General features: G+C 42.3%; 1 protein-coding gene across 1 annotated transcript in view; it reads right to left on the minus strand.

The window, feature by feature from the left end:
* Positions 1 to 14,842, minus strand: part of RGL1 (ral guanine nucleotide dissociation stimulator like 1) — an 80,580-nt gene that overhangs the window by 4,178 nt on the left and 61,560 nt on the right. Inside the window, exons 8-15 of the mRNA XM_086753536.1 lie at positions 11,440 to 11,543; positions 10,354 to 10,438; positions 8,150 to 8,239; positions 6,208 to 6,294; positions 5,785 to 5,817; positions 4,196 to 4,317; positions 3,275 to 3,364; positions 1,085 to 1,271 (exon numbers count right to left, since the gene is read on the minus strand). Of these exons, the coding sequence (XP_086609662.1) occupies positions 1,085 to 1,271; positions 3,275 to 3,364; positions 4,196 to 4,317; positions 5,785 to 5,817; positions 6,208 to 6,294; positions 8,150 to 8,239; positions 10,354 to 10,438; positions 11,440 to 11,543 (798 nt within the window). The remainder of the gene's footprint in view (positions 1 to 1,084; positions 1,272 to 3,274; positions 3,365 to 4,195; positions 4,318 to 5,784; positions 5,818 to 6,207; positions 6,295 to 8,149; positions 8,240 to 10,353; positions 10,439 to 11,439; positions 11,544 to 14,842) is intronic.

A 14,842-nucleotide genomic window follows, 5' to 3' on the forward strand; every position in this document is an offset into this window, starting at 1 on the left:
GTCTGGGACCTCGTGCTTCATTTGGTTGAAGAATATTTAGTACAATTTAATTTAAAATATCTGTAAGCTAAACCCCAGTGGAACACTCTTCAGCAAAACATCCCTAAAAAGGGCTTCAACAATACAGCTGGCACAATTTAGTTCAAAAGGAAAGATTCTGCCAGTAGGAAAGCTGTCCCTGTGGATCCCTTTATCAGATCCCTTCCGATGGTTTCCTGCTTGTACAGTTTGTCTCTCCAGAAGGCAACAGCACACGCGCAGCCCATTGCTCTCAGCAGGGAATGCTCACAGCCTCAGCCTTACACCCATTTTGCTGAGGGGTGGCCCAGCTGCCAGCATGCAGGTGTCGGGCCTTGCCTTCTCTGCAAAACAAGAGATTCCTGGCACACTGGTTCAGTGCCTTTGTGTAAGACGCTGGCTGTGGGTGCTAAGGCTGTCACTAACACACACCATCCAGAAAACACCTTTGCCAGAACGCAGGCACAGCTTTACTGCAGCTGGGCTTTCCTTGGTGAGCACACGGGAAACTCATAACTCATCAAACCCGAGATACTGGAAGAGGAAATCACTAGCTGTTGATCTGACTCCTCTTCAGTTGATCCTGACTCCTGTTTCATTTGGGGGCTTAGAAATCCTCTTGTCCACGTCACTGCTAACATCACACTGCCACGTGCGAGCGTGATGCTAAGGCTCCTCACCCTGCTGCCCACAGGTCTGAAGGCAGAAATGTCACTAGCCTGCCCCATCCCTCTCAAAAAGGACAAGGGACTGAAAGAGAAATTAACCTTGTGCTTCTCCACGGCTTCACCTAAACCAAAACCACTGCCAGGCACCACAAGAAAATCTGGTTTCAGGGAAGGAGAACTTCAGTCTGCCTTGCACCTTGGTGACATAGAAGAGATCGTGCAAAGAATCCTGACTGGCTTGCTTCCATTTTTACAGATTTATTTCTAGGCTCTCCCCATTCCACTAAACACAATACTCTAGTCAAGACCAAAAGGCTTGGGCAAGCATCTAGGGCCTGCCTGCAGCGTCAACAGTCTCTCACAGGCTGTTTATGCTGGCAACAAGGCCTAGACCGTACCTTTTTCTGGGAATCATCAGGAGTGTCTATGGGAGTGATGCAGACTTCTTCAGGTTCAGAGTGATTCAACTCACACGATGAAACACTGGCCGAGTCTGTGCTTTCACCTGAGCTCCCACCTGGAGTAGATTTGGGTTGCTCTTTGATGGGTGTGCTATGGGCAATCACCTCGGAGCCTAGGAACAGTCTAGTATAGAAGAGAAAACATAACAGCCAATAAGTGAAAGCAAAACAAAGCTGCGCTGAGCAAAGCTGTCACTTGGTTCAAAAGTCTTGTGTATTGTTTTGTTTTCCTATCTTGAGTGGCCTATTGTTTTCATTTCCTCTATGTTATTTACATGGTTTATCAAGAGAGTTCGTTACACACTAACACAATACCTTCTTGAGCTAGCGCACCCACCAGCTGCGAGGCCAAAAATCAGAGCTAATGCCCAAGTGTCACAAATGAGAGCCCTCTTCAGTTTGTTAAATTTTCAGACTCACTTGCTAGGAACTGACTGATTGTAAAACAAACGCGTTTACAAACCGAGGGACAAGTTAAGAGGCACTGCAGCTGGCTCCACCTTACACCGCCCGGACACTGCTGTCACACCCTGGTCTCTCTGACACAAGACAGCTCAAGACTTAGTGGGTTGCCACGAGTAAGTGAAATGGTGCCTGACAGGTCACGCACAGCCATACACCAGGCAAGGGTATTCAAAAGGCAAATTCATCCCCGCTGCAAATTCTTTCACTTAGGAAAGGTGCTACAGATACCAGTTTTTCTCTAAGAATCTGAACGGACACGTACACAGTGAGGAGGCCACAAGAAAGTGTAAATTATAGGCTCTCCCTCTCCAAGACTCATTTCCAAATGCAGGTCAAGTAAATTTAAAGGCATGTCATAGGAAGCAAACTTATATAAGGTAGAGAAGCAAGGTGAATTAGATGCTATGTCAGCAGGCAGTTAATAATTTAAAACAATTTAGAGGTGTCACTGTTTCAGGGATCAATTATGCCAGTCTTTTCTACAGTATTAATTTGCAAAATACATTTGGAGTGCAGAGGAAGCAATTCTTTAGAGGAAGACTGCATAGTGCAAACAAACTCAAACCAGTAAATTACAGTCCTACAGCACTGAAATGCAGTCAGAAATGAGAGAATAAAGCCTGTGCTCCAGAGCAACCAGTCTTACACACAGCTTAGGCACATGCCAAGGGAGACACAAATGAGAGGCCACCGAGAGTTCAGGCACATCTTCAAAGCTCACGTTCTCATAAAACCACCACCAACTCAGATGGACTAATTGAAACACTTTCCAAACAGCTGCCTGGATTTTTTTTTTTTGTATCAGAACACAAAACTCTAGATTGAAAACATCTATTCTTTCATACCCTAGCTTGCGGTAGCGCTGACGTGAAGGGAATGGCTACTGGCTGTTCTGAGGAAAGCAGGTACAAGAGTCAAACAGGAAAGGAGAGTTACGAGCAAATAGTGCAGCTAAATTCACCATTTCCCCCTCATCTTGATCATGCTACTGGGATGTGGGAGTCCCTTCATATCTCCTCTCACATCAGGTTTAAATTTCTCACCTTTAAGATATTTTTGCTTCAATCCTTGATCTCTGCTTTCGTTCTCTGCAGCTTTCCCCGAGTTCCTGCTAGTCTATTGTTTCCTGTGTCTGCTTCGCTGCATGCTCCTCTTTTCTCCATCTCCTTGATTTTTTTTCCTTTTTTCCTAACTTGAAGGCAGTTAGGCAGATTTTTTCTATTACCAAATGACTTCTTGCTAACCTTAATTTTAGTATGATAATCCTGCAAGAATTTTTGCATGTGTATAGCAAATTAGACTAATAGTAGGCCAGACTTTATCTGCATTTACTCTCTTTTTGGTACTGCATTGAGGGAAGTTACTACACTATAGATATTGAATCTATAATCCAGCACTAAAATTGTTCCCTTTTCTGACACCCTAGGATGGCTTGTTTGTTTCTAATCTCTTTCATCATTAATAATCCTCATGACTACTTATAACAACAGAAAGGGACAGCTTCAGACAGAAGCATGCATTTCTAGCTGATGGTGTCTCCTTAAAGTAATGCCATGGCCTGGATCCCCAGCCAGGTTTTTCAGCTGGTGAAATGAGCACTGCTTGTTTGATTTATTCAGGTTTGCATTAACACATCAAACGCCCTTTGCCCCTGGTACTCACAGGCTGAACCTCTTCACCATGCTCTTCCGAGATTTCGGCGATGTGGTGCTAGTGTCAGCAGCTGCTTCGATCTGGCGTGAAAGGCTGTAACTGCAGAACAGAGGCCACTGGGTTAATTTTTACAGACAGTACTTTTAGCTACATATCTCAAAGTAGCAATAGTCAAGAAATTTGAGAAACCTTCAGTTATTCCCACTTCATGGAAAGCTGCAACCCCACAAACTGGAACATAGCTCTGTCTACATTTTTCCATGGTTAAAGGAATATTTATAATACTTTTCTTAAAATAGTGCTTTTTTGGATTACATTAATCAAGTATTTTCTTTTTTAGAAAAAAATAAAATTAATACGTGAATCTCGGATAAACTGACATGTATTTTTTTTTACTATGACTCAGTACAATTCAGTATGCGTCTGTGCTTACACTCTTGGACAGTGCAGCAGAGTGACATTCAGATACCTAGAGGAGACATTAAAATGCTGTAAATAAATTGTCTTGGGTTGGTCTAGCAGCGCGTGCAGTTAGCACAGAACTCACCAGGGCTGCAAGACCCACCTCAAACCCCCAGGAGACATTTATCCAGTGAGCACTCGGTGAGTTCTGCCTTGCCGTGGCTACCTGCTGCCTGCAGCGACTGCATCTTGATGTCCCGTCGGCTCAACGTCTGAGCCTGCGTCCGGGCGTACAGACAGCCTGTTTCAAATTCAGAAGCCTGATTTCCAGTCTCAAAAATAAACCCTGCCTAAGTGTTCAACAGGTTTTCTACAGCTATTCAGCAGGAGGCAGATGTATTTCTACTCTCCTCAAGCAGCAGTATGTGCGAGTTCCTGTAAGAGGAGAGCTGAAGGCTGACATAACCGATCTGCAAAGTGGGTGTTGGGTCAGAAAAGCCTGCTTTGCTAGCTGGATTGATAACCTACCTCTCCTCCTCAGTTAAATGCTGCTGTCTGTGGAACCACTGCATGAATTTTTGGTCCGGTGTCATGCAATAGCTGTTACATGCAGACTGCAAGAGCTTAATTTGGGCAATTACTTCAAACTCCTAAGAAAAGAAATAATCAAATAGGAATTCTAATTAGAAAACACAATAAAACCAGACAGACTCATTCACACACTGAACATGTGCAGCAGCAGATCCAGGACAAACTTAGTTTGACCTGAAGTTCAGTTTCAGTTGAGTAACCAACTATATCAAGAACCAGTTTTTCAAACAATTAAGACTTTTCCCCCCCCCCCGAGCATCTGTAATGTGCATTGAAATGTGAATATTTTGTCAGACATGCACAAATTAGAAGACAAACACAAGGAAGCACACTTCACCACAGAGCTTTTCCCAAGCACGACCCAAACAGTAACACCAGTGCAAGCACACCGAACGGCAGCACTGCCAGTTGTCCCTCTAGCAACAAGGGCAGCAGAGGGTCAAAAGTTCTTTAAATAACCCTACCCGCACACCCCTGTGCTGGCCAGACCAGCTTTGAGAGAAGAATCACGCTCTGTACTTAGGTGGTTCTCAGACAGCAAACAAAAGTAATAATTAAGTGTGTCTGTGATGAAAGCAGAGTCTGATCCTCCCCGGCTTTGCACTTTGTGCACTCACACTTGCATGACAGAAACATAAAATGCTGCTGTTAGTATGCGTGACTACAACACGCTACTGTTCTGTAATGCCGCTTCCAGACACATTTTGCCAAAATAAATCTTACAAACCCCTCGTGTTAGAGCAGGTTATAGAACCAGGATGCAGGAATGGAGCTGAGTAGTCAGCGTGGTTCAGAGGGCAGCTCTCCCACTGGTTTGTGTGAAGAGGGACTGATGGCCATGGAGAAGCTCATGTATCTCAGTAGTATTGGGAGCCACACAGTTACACATATGAGACAAGTCCAAGAAGTGGTTTGTAGAGCTGGGAGCAGTTAAGGGAGGGAAATGGCTCCACCACAGCCAAATCCACGTCTGCTTTCAGACCCCAGAAGGGAGATTTGGCACGACTTCATTCAGACAGATGTAACCCTAGTACCTTTACTCCCACATAGTTGCTTATCTCTGACCAACAAGGATCAGACCGAAAGGAAGGACTGAGAGCATTTATTTCTCAGTCCCATGTTCCCAGTTGCTCTCTGCAGCCTTTTACCTACAGACAGTTTACTGCAGCAGAAGGAAGATGTTTACAAATTGTAACTTCTGGAAAGCAAAGGTCTCATGCCACCAGGTCTGTTTCACCCTGAACAGGACATACATGTTCCTGTGAACACCGAACGGAGGGAATGTAAATCCCACAGAAGGAAGTGGCCTGTAGCTCCTGTTCCCCTATTGTACACATCTGAAAAGTAGGTTCTCTTCTTGTGCCACCCCTCTAAGTCTGGCATTTCAGGGATCTATTCTTTCCTCACCAACTTGTATTAAAATTCGCAGCTGTACTATATGGCTGAGCAAAGACATCAGGCTTTGCCAAGAGAATGCTCTAGAAGAGGGCATCAGTAAACTATAAACCACAGAACATTCAACTTACCTTTCGCCTCTTCTCAAAATTTATCAGGCCATCCTGTTGGAAGGCAAGAGAAGGGATCAGAGTGGAAAAGCACATGCTCAGTTGAATTTAATCACAAACGGGATGAAGTAGCAAGGCTAATGTAAAGCACAGACCTGCCCATAGCAAGAACCTTCTAAAAATACCCATTTCCAGATCTGGTGTAAACCACAGTGCTCATGTATCTGAGTTTCCAAAGGCTATCTGTCCTCATGGCCTAAATGGCAATCTGCCCAAGAACAAAAGCCCAATACAAGAATGCTCAAAAAGCATTCGCACAAGGTTCTTGTTGCTAATAAAACTCCATATTGCTTCCTTTTTTTTTTTTTTTTTTTAAAACAGACACACTCAGTGCCGGGAAGGCAGACAGGATATTTAAGATGCAAAAAAATCGCTCCAAATTACCTCAACGTAGTCCTGAAGGGCTGTGTCAAGCATAATGAAATCAGTGAGGAAGGTACCAAGATAAGGTACCGTGCCTTGCATTACTCCCTGGAAATGATCAGAGCAATGTTGGATTAATTGACTGAGAAACCGTAATAATTAGAATGCTAGAATACGCCTATATAAGAAAATGAAATAAAAGTAGTCTGCTTAACCATAGAGTGGTCTTACAAAGTTTTCTTTCATTACATCATCCTCAGTGCCTAATCTAGAATTTAAGTCAATTTCTAACAAGAGTGGGATGCTCTCACAGATAATTGCCAAGTGGTTTTATATCATGATATTGCCACCATACATTGATTTCTAGCAGTGGGTGACTGGGAATCCTGTTTGTGGAAGCAGCACAGAGCAGCAGGGACAGGGTCCCTCAGTTATCTGCTACAAGAGCAAGAGCTGAGGAATGGTCCTGGCTAGCCTGTGTGAGCAGTTCACTCTGCTTCATTCCAGTGGATTCTTACTCAATGACGTTGTTATACCATCTGACAGTCAAGTCAAATCAAGTCACAGTTTTTTTTCTCCAAGAAGTGACCCTCTTCCTCAGCCATTCACTGCATTTTAATAGTAATTATTCAAATTTTAAACTTTCTAGACTGCTAGCAGTTGTAGAGTTCAGGCTGTTTCTATACTTGTGAAGAAAATGCTTCTTTCTGCCATCCAAAAGGATTCGTATTTTTCCCAGTCAAATAAATAGACAAACAAAACATCATATTCAGCACTTTTGCCTCCCTATCCCAGATTTCTCTCCCCTTGTCCTTTTAAATCTTTGCCAACTTGGAGACAAAAGTCATTTTCACCAGCAGACTGGAAACTGGACACATTTTACAAAGCAATCTCTGTAGAAGTCTCTGCAATTTTCAAGCTGGTATGCCAGAAGTTTCACGAGCTTCTTTGAAAAGGAGATTTCTACTCTGGCCTGAGCTCATTTTCTTTATCACAAGAATTCCAGTATTTACATTATGTATTTTACTACATGAAGATTATATGGCTTTCCCCATATTTCTCTCTAAAGGGTAACAAGAGTAGTTAATGGAGCTTTTTCTTGTAGGACAGAAACAAGACAGCTGAAAGTGATGTACACATTTATATTCATTGTTTGTTACTCTTTTATATGACAAGTTTAGTAAATTTCTGTGAGACGGGCAAACCCTTGGCTCTGTGCCCATCCTGAGCAGCTGGTTGGGATGGGAAGCAAATGCAAAAGGGGATGGAAGCAGCAAGCCTATACACCCAGTTATCCCCTTGCAGGGGAGAAATTAAGATTGGTGCCAGGGAACATAACGTGGCCCCTGCGTACATCCACCGAATCCTGAAGTCTTTGAGCATTCCCAGCATCAGAGAACTGGGAACTGAACGCACTGGCTATGCCGATGCTTTGCATGTCCATCTCCTTCAGCATTTCGGTACACAGGCAGGTGTTACTGCAGTAAAAGGGCAGCTGAATCGCACTAAAACCCACAGCTATTACAGCTTGACAGCTCAGTACAGGCTGTACAGCTTGAGCTGGGTGCAACACGAATCCCACCTCATAACTGTTTATATATACAGGTGTCTGTCTGTGTGGGATCATCTCACTCTCTATATGTATGCACATTACGTATACACACACACAGTATTACCTGCTTACTATGATGCACAGCATAAGGGAGATACAGCTTGGGGCATAAATTTAGAGAAATGTTCTGGCTGCATATTCAGTCTAAACCTTTTGGTTCACTTGCTTTGTATCAAGCAATAGCACTGATGTGATTTTTTTGGTTGACAGAGGGCACATTCAAGAGCATTACCTACTGCACGCTTACTTTGTTAAAATACCTTTCTAGATTTTGCTTCTTATATAATCCACCAATTAGGCTTAATCATGTTACCAGTTCAAAACCAGTAGGAAAAGGACCCCAACACATACCATATCTTTTTGAAGTTGCAGTCGTCTCTGGGTCTTTTTCTGATTTTCTTTCACACTGCTGTCCAGATTTGCAAATTTAGATGTTCCTTCCTGTAAGGGAATTAAAAGGCAATTAACGAAGGAGCTAAGTGGTAAGCTGGCAACTATGCTTGTGTAAAATAATTGCAAATACCTTTAAACAGGCAAGCTAGGCCAGCAAAAATATTTGCTGTGCAGGTACATGCGTGTATACGTACACATACTAACTTTTTGGGACTTGTACACTGATGGGGAATTTTGGACAAAATCCCTCAAGATGACCATAAGGAAGTTTTTCTGCAAAACAGCTCTACTCCCACTAAAGCCAAGTGCTGTTGAAAGTCTGAGAGTTTAAATCAGAGAAGCTTAGAAATACTTTAGGTGTCCAGATGCTTCTCTGAACTCTATCCTGACACTCTTGATCTCAGGATTTCCATTTATTTTCCTAATTGGGATTGCTACAAGTAAACATCTCTATCTTATGTAATGCTTTGTGGTTTTTCTTATGCCGCAACATAGAGATCCAGCAACTACCCTCTGCGGCTTATTGACTAACCCAAAACCACACAAGAAATGGAAGGAACAGGTTTTCATCTCCACAATTCAAGCTTTCCTATGAAAGGATGTGCTATTTCACAATAGATCTGTAGCCTTTATTTCCCTGGATCCACACAGGATGCTGGGAGTTACTGTTGTTTTTTACAGTGGTCGGATAGATAGGGCATGAATCATTATGTCTTTTAAGAGGCACAAAACAATAGCCTGCACTTTTAAAGATCCTCTCTTTACAACATTTACTTCTCTCAGTCATGGTTACTGAACAGATCGGTCAAACTGCATTTCCTTCCTCAGCCGAGGAAGAGGAGCAAATGAAAAAGGAGTGTTGTCCCAGTGCCTTCAAGATACTGAAAGGTAAACTCAAGATTCTCTAACAGCAGCTGGCGGGCAGGCACAGAAGCTAAAAGTGCAGCTCGCAGCAGAGCTGTTGTTTGGGGAGGAGAGAACACAGTGCTCCCTTCTCCAGGCCAACCTGTTTCATATGGCATTTTGTCTGCTCTACACTTAAAATTTGCAGGATGGATAGGCAAGGTCAAACACTGCTTCCCCAGAGCGGCTATTTATAGTGAAAGAAAACAAAGACTTTAAGGATTCAGTGGACATTAATCCACCAATTGTTACAAAACAGTCCAAGATGAGACGTAGGAGAGAGGTTCTAGCGATTCCATGGAATTTTTCTTCTCTAACTGCTTTCAAAATGTTTTGCAAATCCACTTAGGGCAGCTGGAGAGACTGATCTGCTGGCAGCCAGAAGGTCTGGGCTCAGATTGAGTTGTTTTGTCTTTGTAATATTTAGTTAAATAAGCCATTCTGAACAAACATTTTCTCCCTATGCTTATTATTGTCTCACCTTTTAAAATTTAGCTACAGATGGATGGTAAACAAAAGCGACTGACAGGTTTGGATGTGTTCAGCCATCACTCCTGAGTGAAACAGTGTTTCGGATACCAAGGCAGAGGGGTAAGGTATAAATGCCAGATGGACTGGACAGAACTGCCAAAAAGTAAACTGGTTAGCTAGTTTACAAACACTTTTTAATTTAAAAAGAAAAAACTGGGACAAACATTCCTTCATTTCTACTGAGTATAACCTTTCCCTGCTATTCTTCCTCGCTCTTTTCAAACTCCTGGGCTGCTTGGGGTTTGCCCAGGAGAGCGCACAAGTCAAACTGTTCCAGACAGAGCCTGCTTTGTTGTCCATCTGGCCACACACAGAGCAGGAAGCCTGTTCCTTGAAAATTCCCAGCCCTGTTTTCTAGTTCCAAGAAAGGTACAGGATAGTCAGATAAACATCTTGGTTTAATTCCTCAGCTGAAGCTGAGTGGCATTGTTCCACTGAAGTCAAAAGCACTACAGTGGTGCAACCCAGTTAAGAATTGCACTTGGAGCTGCTCGGCACTCACCAGTGCAAACCTGAGCTGTTCCAGGCCAGTGCTAGTGTAGGTTCTTTGAGGAACAAGGGAATCACCTCTCATCCCAGCAGAAAAGCACAGGTTTTACAGACCTATCTTCCCTGAAGCACCACATACAGTAGTTCATGAAGAGATGAACTCTGGCAGCTGGTTAGAAAAAGGGCTAACCTCAGTTTTGATTGAGATCACAAGCCTTGCAACTCAAGGTAATTCTCACCTTCATTAGCAGCTCCCTACTTGTCAAATAATTGTCGTGATCTGAGAAGATATCTGACAGCTCTTCGAACATCAGCATTACATCCCTGTACAGGAGAAGATTTTATCATTTATGTTATTCGTAAGCATTCTAAATCAGAGCAGATTATTTTTTCTCATGAATCATTAACCACCACCAAAATGCACCCAGTGACATGCTGCACATCTACTAGGAACCTTCCTGAGATCTTCTGGTGCTCCTAGCATCACAAAGAAATGCCATAGGTACACAGACCCTGAGCAGGGTCTTCAGTCACGCTGCAGAGTATCAGGTTGTTGTAAGAAAGTGGGCAAATAGATACAAAGGAACAGAAAAATAGTTGTGATAGGTATCTTAAGTACTTCATTTTTTGCCCTCTGGAAAGCTAGAAGCGTTTAAGCGTACGAGTTGCTTTCTGTTACTGACATCTTGTGCTTATAATGTTGAGTATTTTGATCAGGAACAGGAACACAGGACAAAGGAAAGACCCACCTCTCTCTAGGGGAAATGCAGAAGTATACTGCGTTGCAATGACATTTTTCATGTTTATCAGAAGCAAAGGAAAGAAATCTATTCTTCCCAAAATGAACGAGCAGAACACCATCTTTCCTACACAGAGATTCTAGTGTCTGTTTGGCATGCAGTAAATACGCCAGTTGCACAAAAAGGCATTCCCCTGGAAGAAATATTGTCTGCAATAGATTTGGATTTTGTAGTTTGGGGATATCTTTTAAGGAAATGTCAGGGCTAGGAGGAGATTAATGAGGGTTTGTAGCAACCTGGACCTCCTCCAGCTTCATGGGAGAGAAGACAAAAGAGGGAGTATCATGTTGCCCTTTTGCTGACCTTCTGAGAGCAAAGCGCATGAGGTGGGTGAGTAGCTAGCTCACAGCAGTTGGACCCAAAAAATGGGTCTGAGCCTCACAGGAATGAGAAGTTCTTCTAAGAGAACAGATGTCCATGAAGGAGCAGAATGGGAAGACTGAGAAGAACAGGCCAAAAAGAAAAAGCACTGAGCTTTTTGCCTTTGTTTGGTGCTAGCCACAGGAGCCGGAAGGGAAGACTTACTTTGGAACATACGCCCAGGTCTTCTTTAGCCGATAGATGGGGTTGGACTGCAGTGCTGAAATGATGGCCCTCAAGGAGGAAAAATTCTTCAGGATCCTACATTCCTGTGAAAGGAGCGGTTAGAAATACAGGAGCATTAAATGTCAGCATTACAAATATGTTAGTGCTCTTCTGTTTGACCGGTGTCATGCTTGCTACACATTCTCACTGCTAAGCAGGCAGCTGTACAAATATTGAGCATCAAAAATATCACTCCTCCCTCTAGCCACCAAACACTTTATGGGCTTTGGCACTTATATCTTGTTTTCCTCACTTTCATGTATTTGTGGTGATGTTGCAGTGTTACAGCTTTCAGTTCTAGTAAAAATAAAGGTGGAACTGAGTCCATTAAGCCAGGGTAAAAGCACAAATGTTACACTTCTTAAAAAGCTCTTTATAGTTACCAATCCCTTTTACCCTTTGGGGAAAAAACCACGCTTTGCCTCTTTGTATGTGGTACTTAAAACGTAAACCCTCAATCATCTAAGTGTCAATTAAGAAAAATAAAGACATGCAAAGGAATAACCTGTTATTCAAGTATGTGCACACTGTTAAAGAGAAAAACCTTCCCAGCTGTACCAGAGTTGGGATCAAATCCTAACAGAGAGACTGGTTCATAGGCATTTCTTACGCAGCTTCTCTGTGGCAAAAGCTTTGATGGAAAAAGATACCGAAAAAAAATAATTCTCAAAACAGCAGCACAGGTTCCTAGTAAAGCAGATGGAAGCAAGAAGTAGGGGGCAAGTCTGGCCTGTGCCTCTGCAAGGAACTCCTGTAAATCTGCTGGTGGTTCATGAACTAGAGCAGGGGCACCACAGGCTGAAGAAACACTTGCAAATACAAGCTCACACAAACAGGTGCCTGCACATGCAAATTAAGCAGACAAAACCACACCAATTTGACTGCTGGATGTAGAGAAGAACATATTCAAAATACAGTTCTGCTTCTGCCAGTTTCTATGGGGCTGATTATTACGCTAATAATGCTGATTATGAAAAGGATCCTAACAGTGAAAATAGACATAATTTATTTCCTTTGTAGGGCTGAACAAATGTAAAGCAACCTTAGCATAAACAAAAGTCAGACCTTCACATACCAGCAACTCTGCTCATGAGTTGCATTAAAATTAACTGAACAACGAAGGCAAGTACACTTACTCCCATTTATTTGCCTATAAATAAACAAACAAGCAGGAATCTGTGTGCCACTTAGGAGGCTACATTTAACAAAGTGTGGCTTAGGAAGACTGCGCAGACAGCACTTGAAGCAGGTTGGCAGGTAGGCGAGATAAAGACCAAATTCAAAATCATGTGGTAGGACACACAAAACCCAAAAGTTACTCTTGCATGGTTTGGGGCCAAAGTAGTTACATAATAGTTCTTCTTCAGAGACCAACACATTTAAGAACAAGACTCTTCTTTATGTACAAGTTGAAATTCAGGCTTGGGAGGACGTGGATTTAGAGGCACAAGTTCTCAGCAGTTCTTTTTTTCAACTACAACAGGAATTTGGACTGGAAGATCCAATTTGGAACCATCTTGACTTAACTGCACGTTGTATAATTTAAAGCACATTAGGAATTCAACACTGGATTTTGTGTTCTCAGTGATGTAACTGACTGCAGGCTAAACTTCAGCAAGCTTTCATTTGTATAAGAAGAATTTTTAAGACTGGTTTGAATAATTTTGTTTCATGCTGTGTTCTTCACAAGAGGAAAACCAGAAAGAATCCTGTGCAGCAGTAACTTTGATTTTAAAAAAGTTAAGTATAACAGGATATTAATGATTTCATTTTACTTTTTATTTTTAAAGAAAATATTGTGTGAGTGAAATTGGCTGCTCCTGCTTAGGAATCTCAGATCTAGGTGGAGCAGAGAGGGCTAGCAGTTAGAAAAAGTATTCAGTTTATCTTGTAAACCAAGAAACTGGATCCAAAAGTCACAAACCAATAACAAACATGAAACTCCATGCTGCTAAGTTACAGAGTTAGTTGTCAGTGAATAACTGCACTTTAATGAGTGGATTATTTTCTAATTCAGACATCTAACTATTCAAAACACTCATTTGCATGCACAAAGTAAGGGACCTTCTTCAGAAATAGGCAGCTAAGTACATATGCAACTAGCTGTTCTACACGTGCAATTATTTTGTAGAGCATGCACATGCATTTTTTATGTGCTTAGCTACGACTGGCGTATTTAATTATGTGTATGAATTAAGCAAAGAGAGAAGCACTGAATCAACAGAGGTGGAGAACAAAGTTCTCAATCCACAGAACAACTACGAGGAGAGTGGTGCCTGTCCTGGCTTCCCCAGGCTTCCCTCCAGAAGCCTCCATCATGGGGCACACGATAGCAGGAAGCTGCTCCGTACTCGCTCACCCAGACCAGTATGCCCCATAAAGGCCCCTTTAGCTGGTACTGTCTGCAACTTAAAGACGTGCATACAGAAAACAGGCATCAAGCTTCCTAACCCATTCACACAGGCTATAAAGCAGCCATCAGATGATAACAAAAACAAGTCAACATAAGCGCCAAAAGAGAGCTGAAAGACTACTTCCCCCATACCAGTTTCTTGAACCATGCAGTTGCCAGACCTGAGGTGCCAGGACTAACAATACTGCCTCTGGAAGCATAGAAGTGCTTTGTCAAGGTTGGAAAGCCTCTGTTTGGCTTGAGCTTTTTATGACTGCTTGTTTTGTATAGCTCTGAAAGAATCCATGTGATTTTTAAGAAAAAAGTCAACACACATCCGTATGAAAGTGCTTTCATGTTCTCTTCAAAAGAGAGATCTAGTTTAGTGCCAGCAACCCAGTGCTCTGAAGGGGAGTTAAAAAGATTACTGCAAAATATTAAAGATAAAATTTAAGACATTAACAAACTAGAGTTATGTAAAGAAGGCATGGAAAACCTTTCCGTGCAAAGATTAAGAACACCTAATCTGCTACAAGACAAAGGAATTGAAGCAAAGCGTAAAAATGTGTTAAAGAAACATGCGAGACAATGATAAAGCAGGAAGGTAAGGAGACAAGAGACTGGTACCATATTGTAACTCTACTTATTCTTTCTGGTCAGTGCTTGTGCCTCTTGCCCTCTCCAAACCAGCTGGTTTGTGTACCTAATGTAAACTGTGAATCACTCAGTAGGCAAACAACTTTTCAGCCTCAAGAATTTTTCAAAACAAAAGAGTGCAAACAATAGTTTCATTTTTTTTCCACATAGAAGTAAGTTAGCTTGTCTGCACTTACTTAAAACCTTCTATTTACTTTACTTTCATACACACACACACATATATATAAAAATGCATGAAAACACAATTGTGCTGTCTTCCACCGCATCTGATTTCGACTCCCATGGTGTTCATAG

Source organism: Chlamydotis macqueenii, chromosome 8 (assembly GCF_036417535.1).
Source record: "Chlamydotis macqueenii isolate bChlMac1 chromosome 8, bChlMac1.mat, whole genome shotgun sequence".
Lineage (NCBI taxonomy): Eukaryota > Metazoa > Chordata > Aves > Otidiformes > Otididae > Chlamydotis > Chlamydotis macqueenii.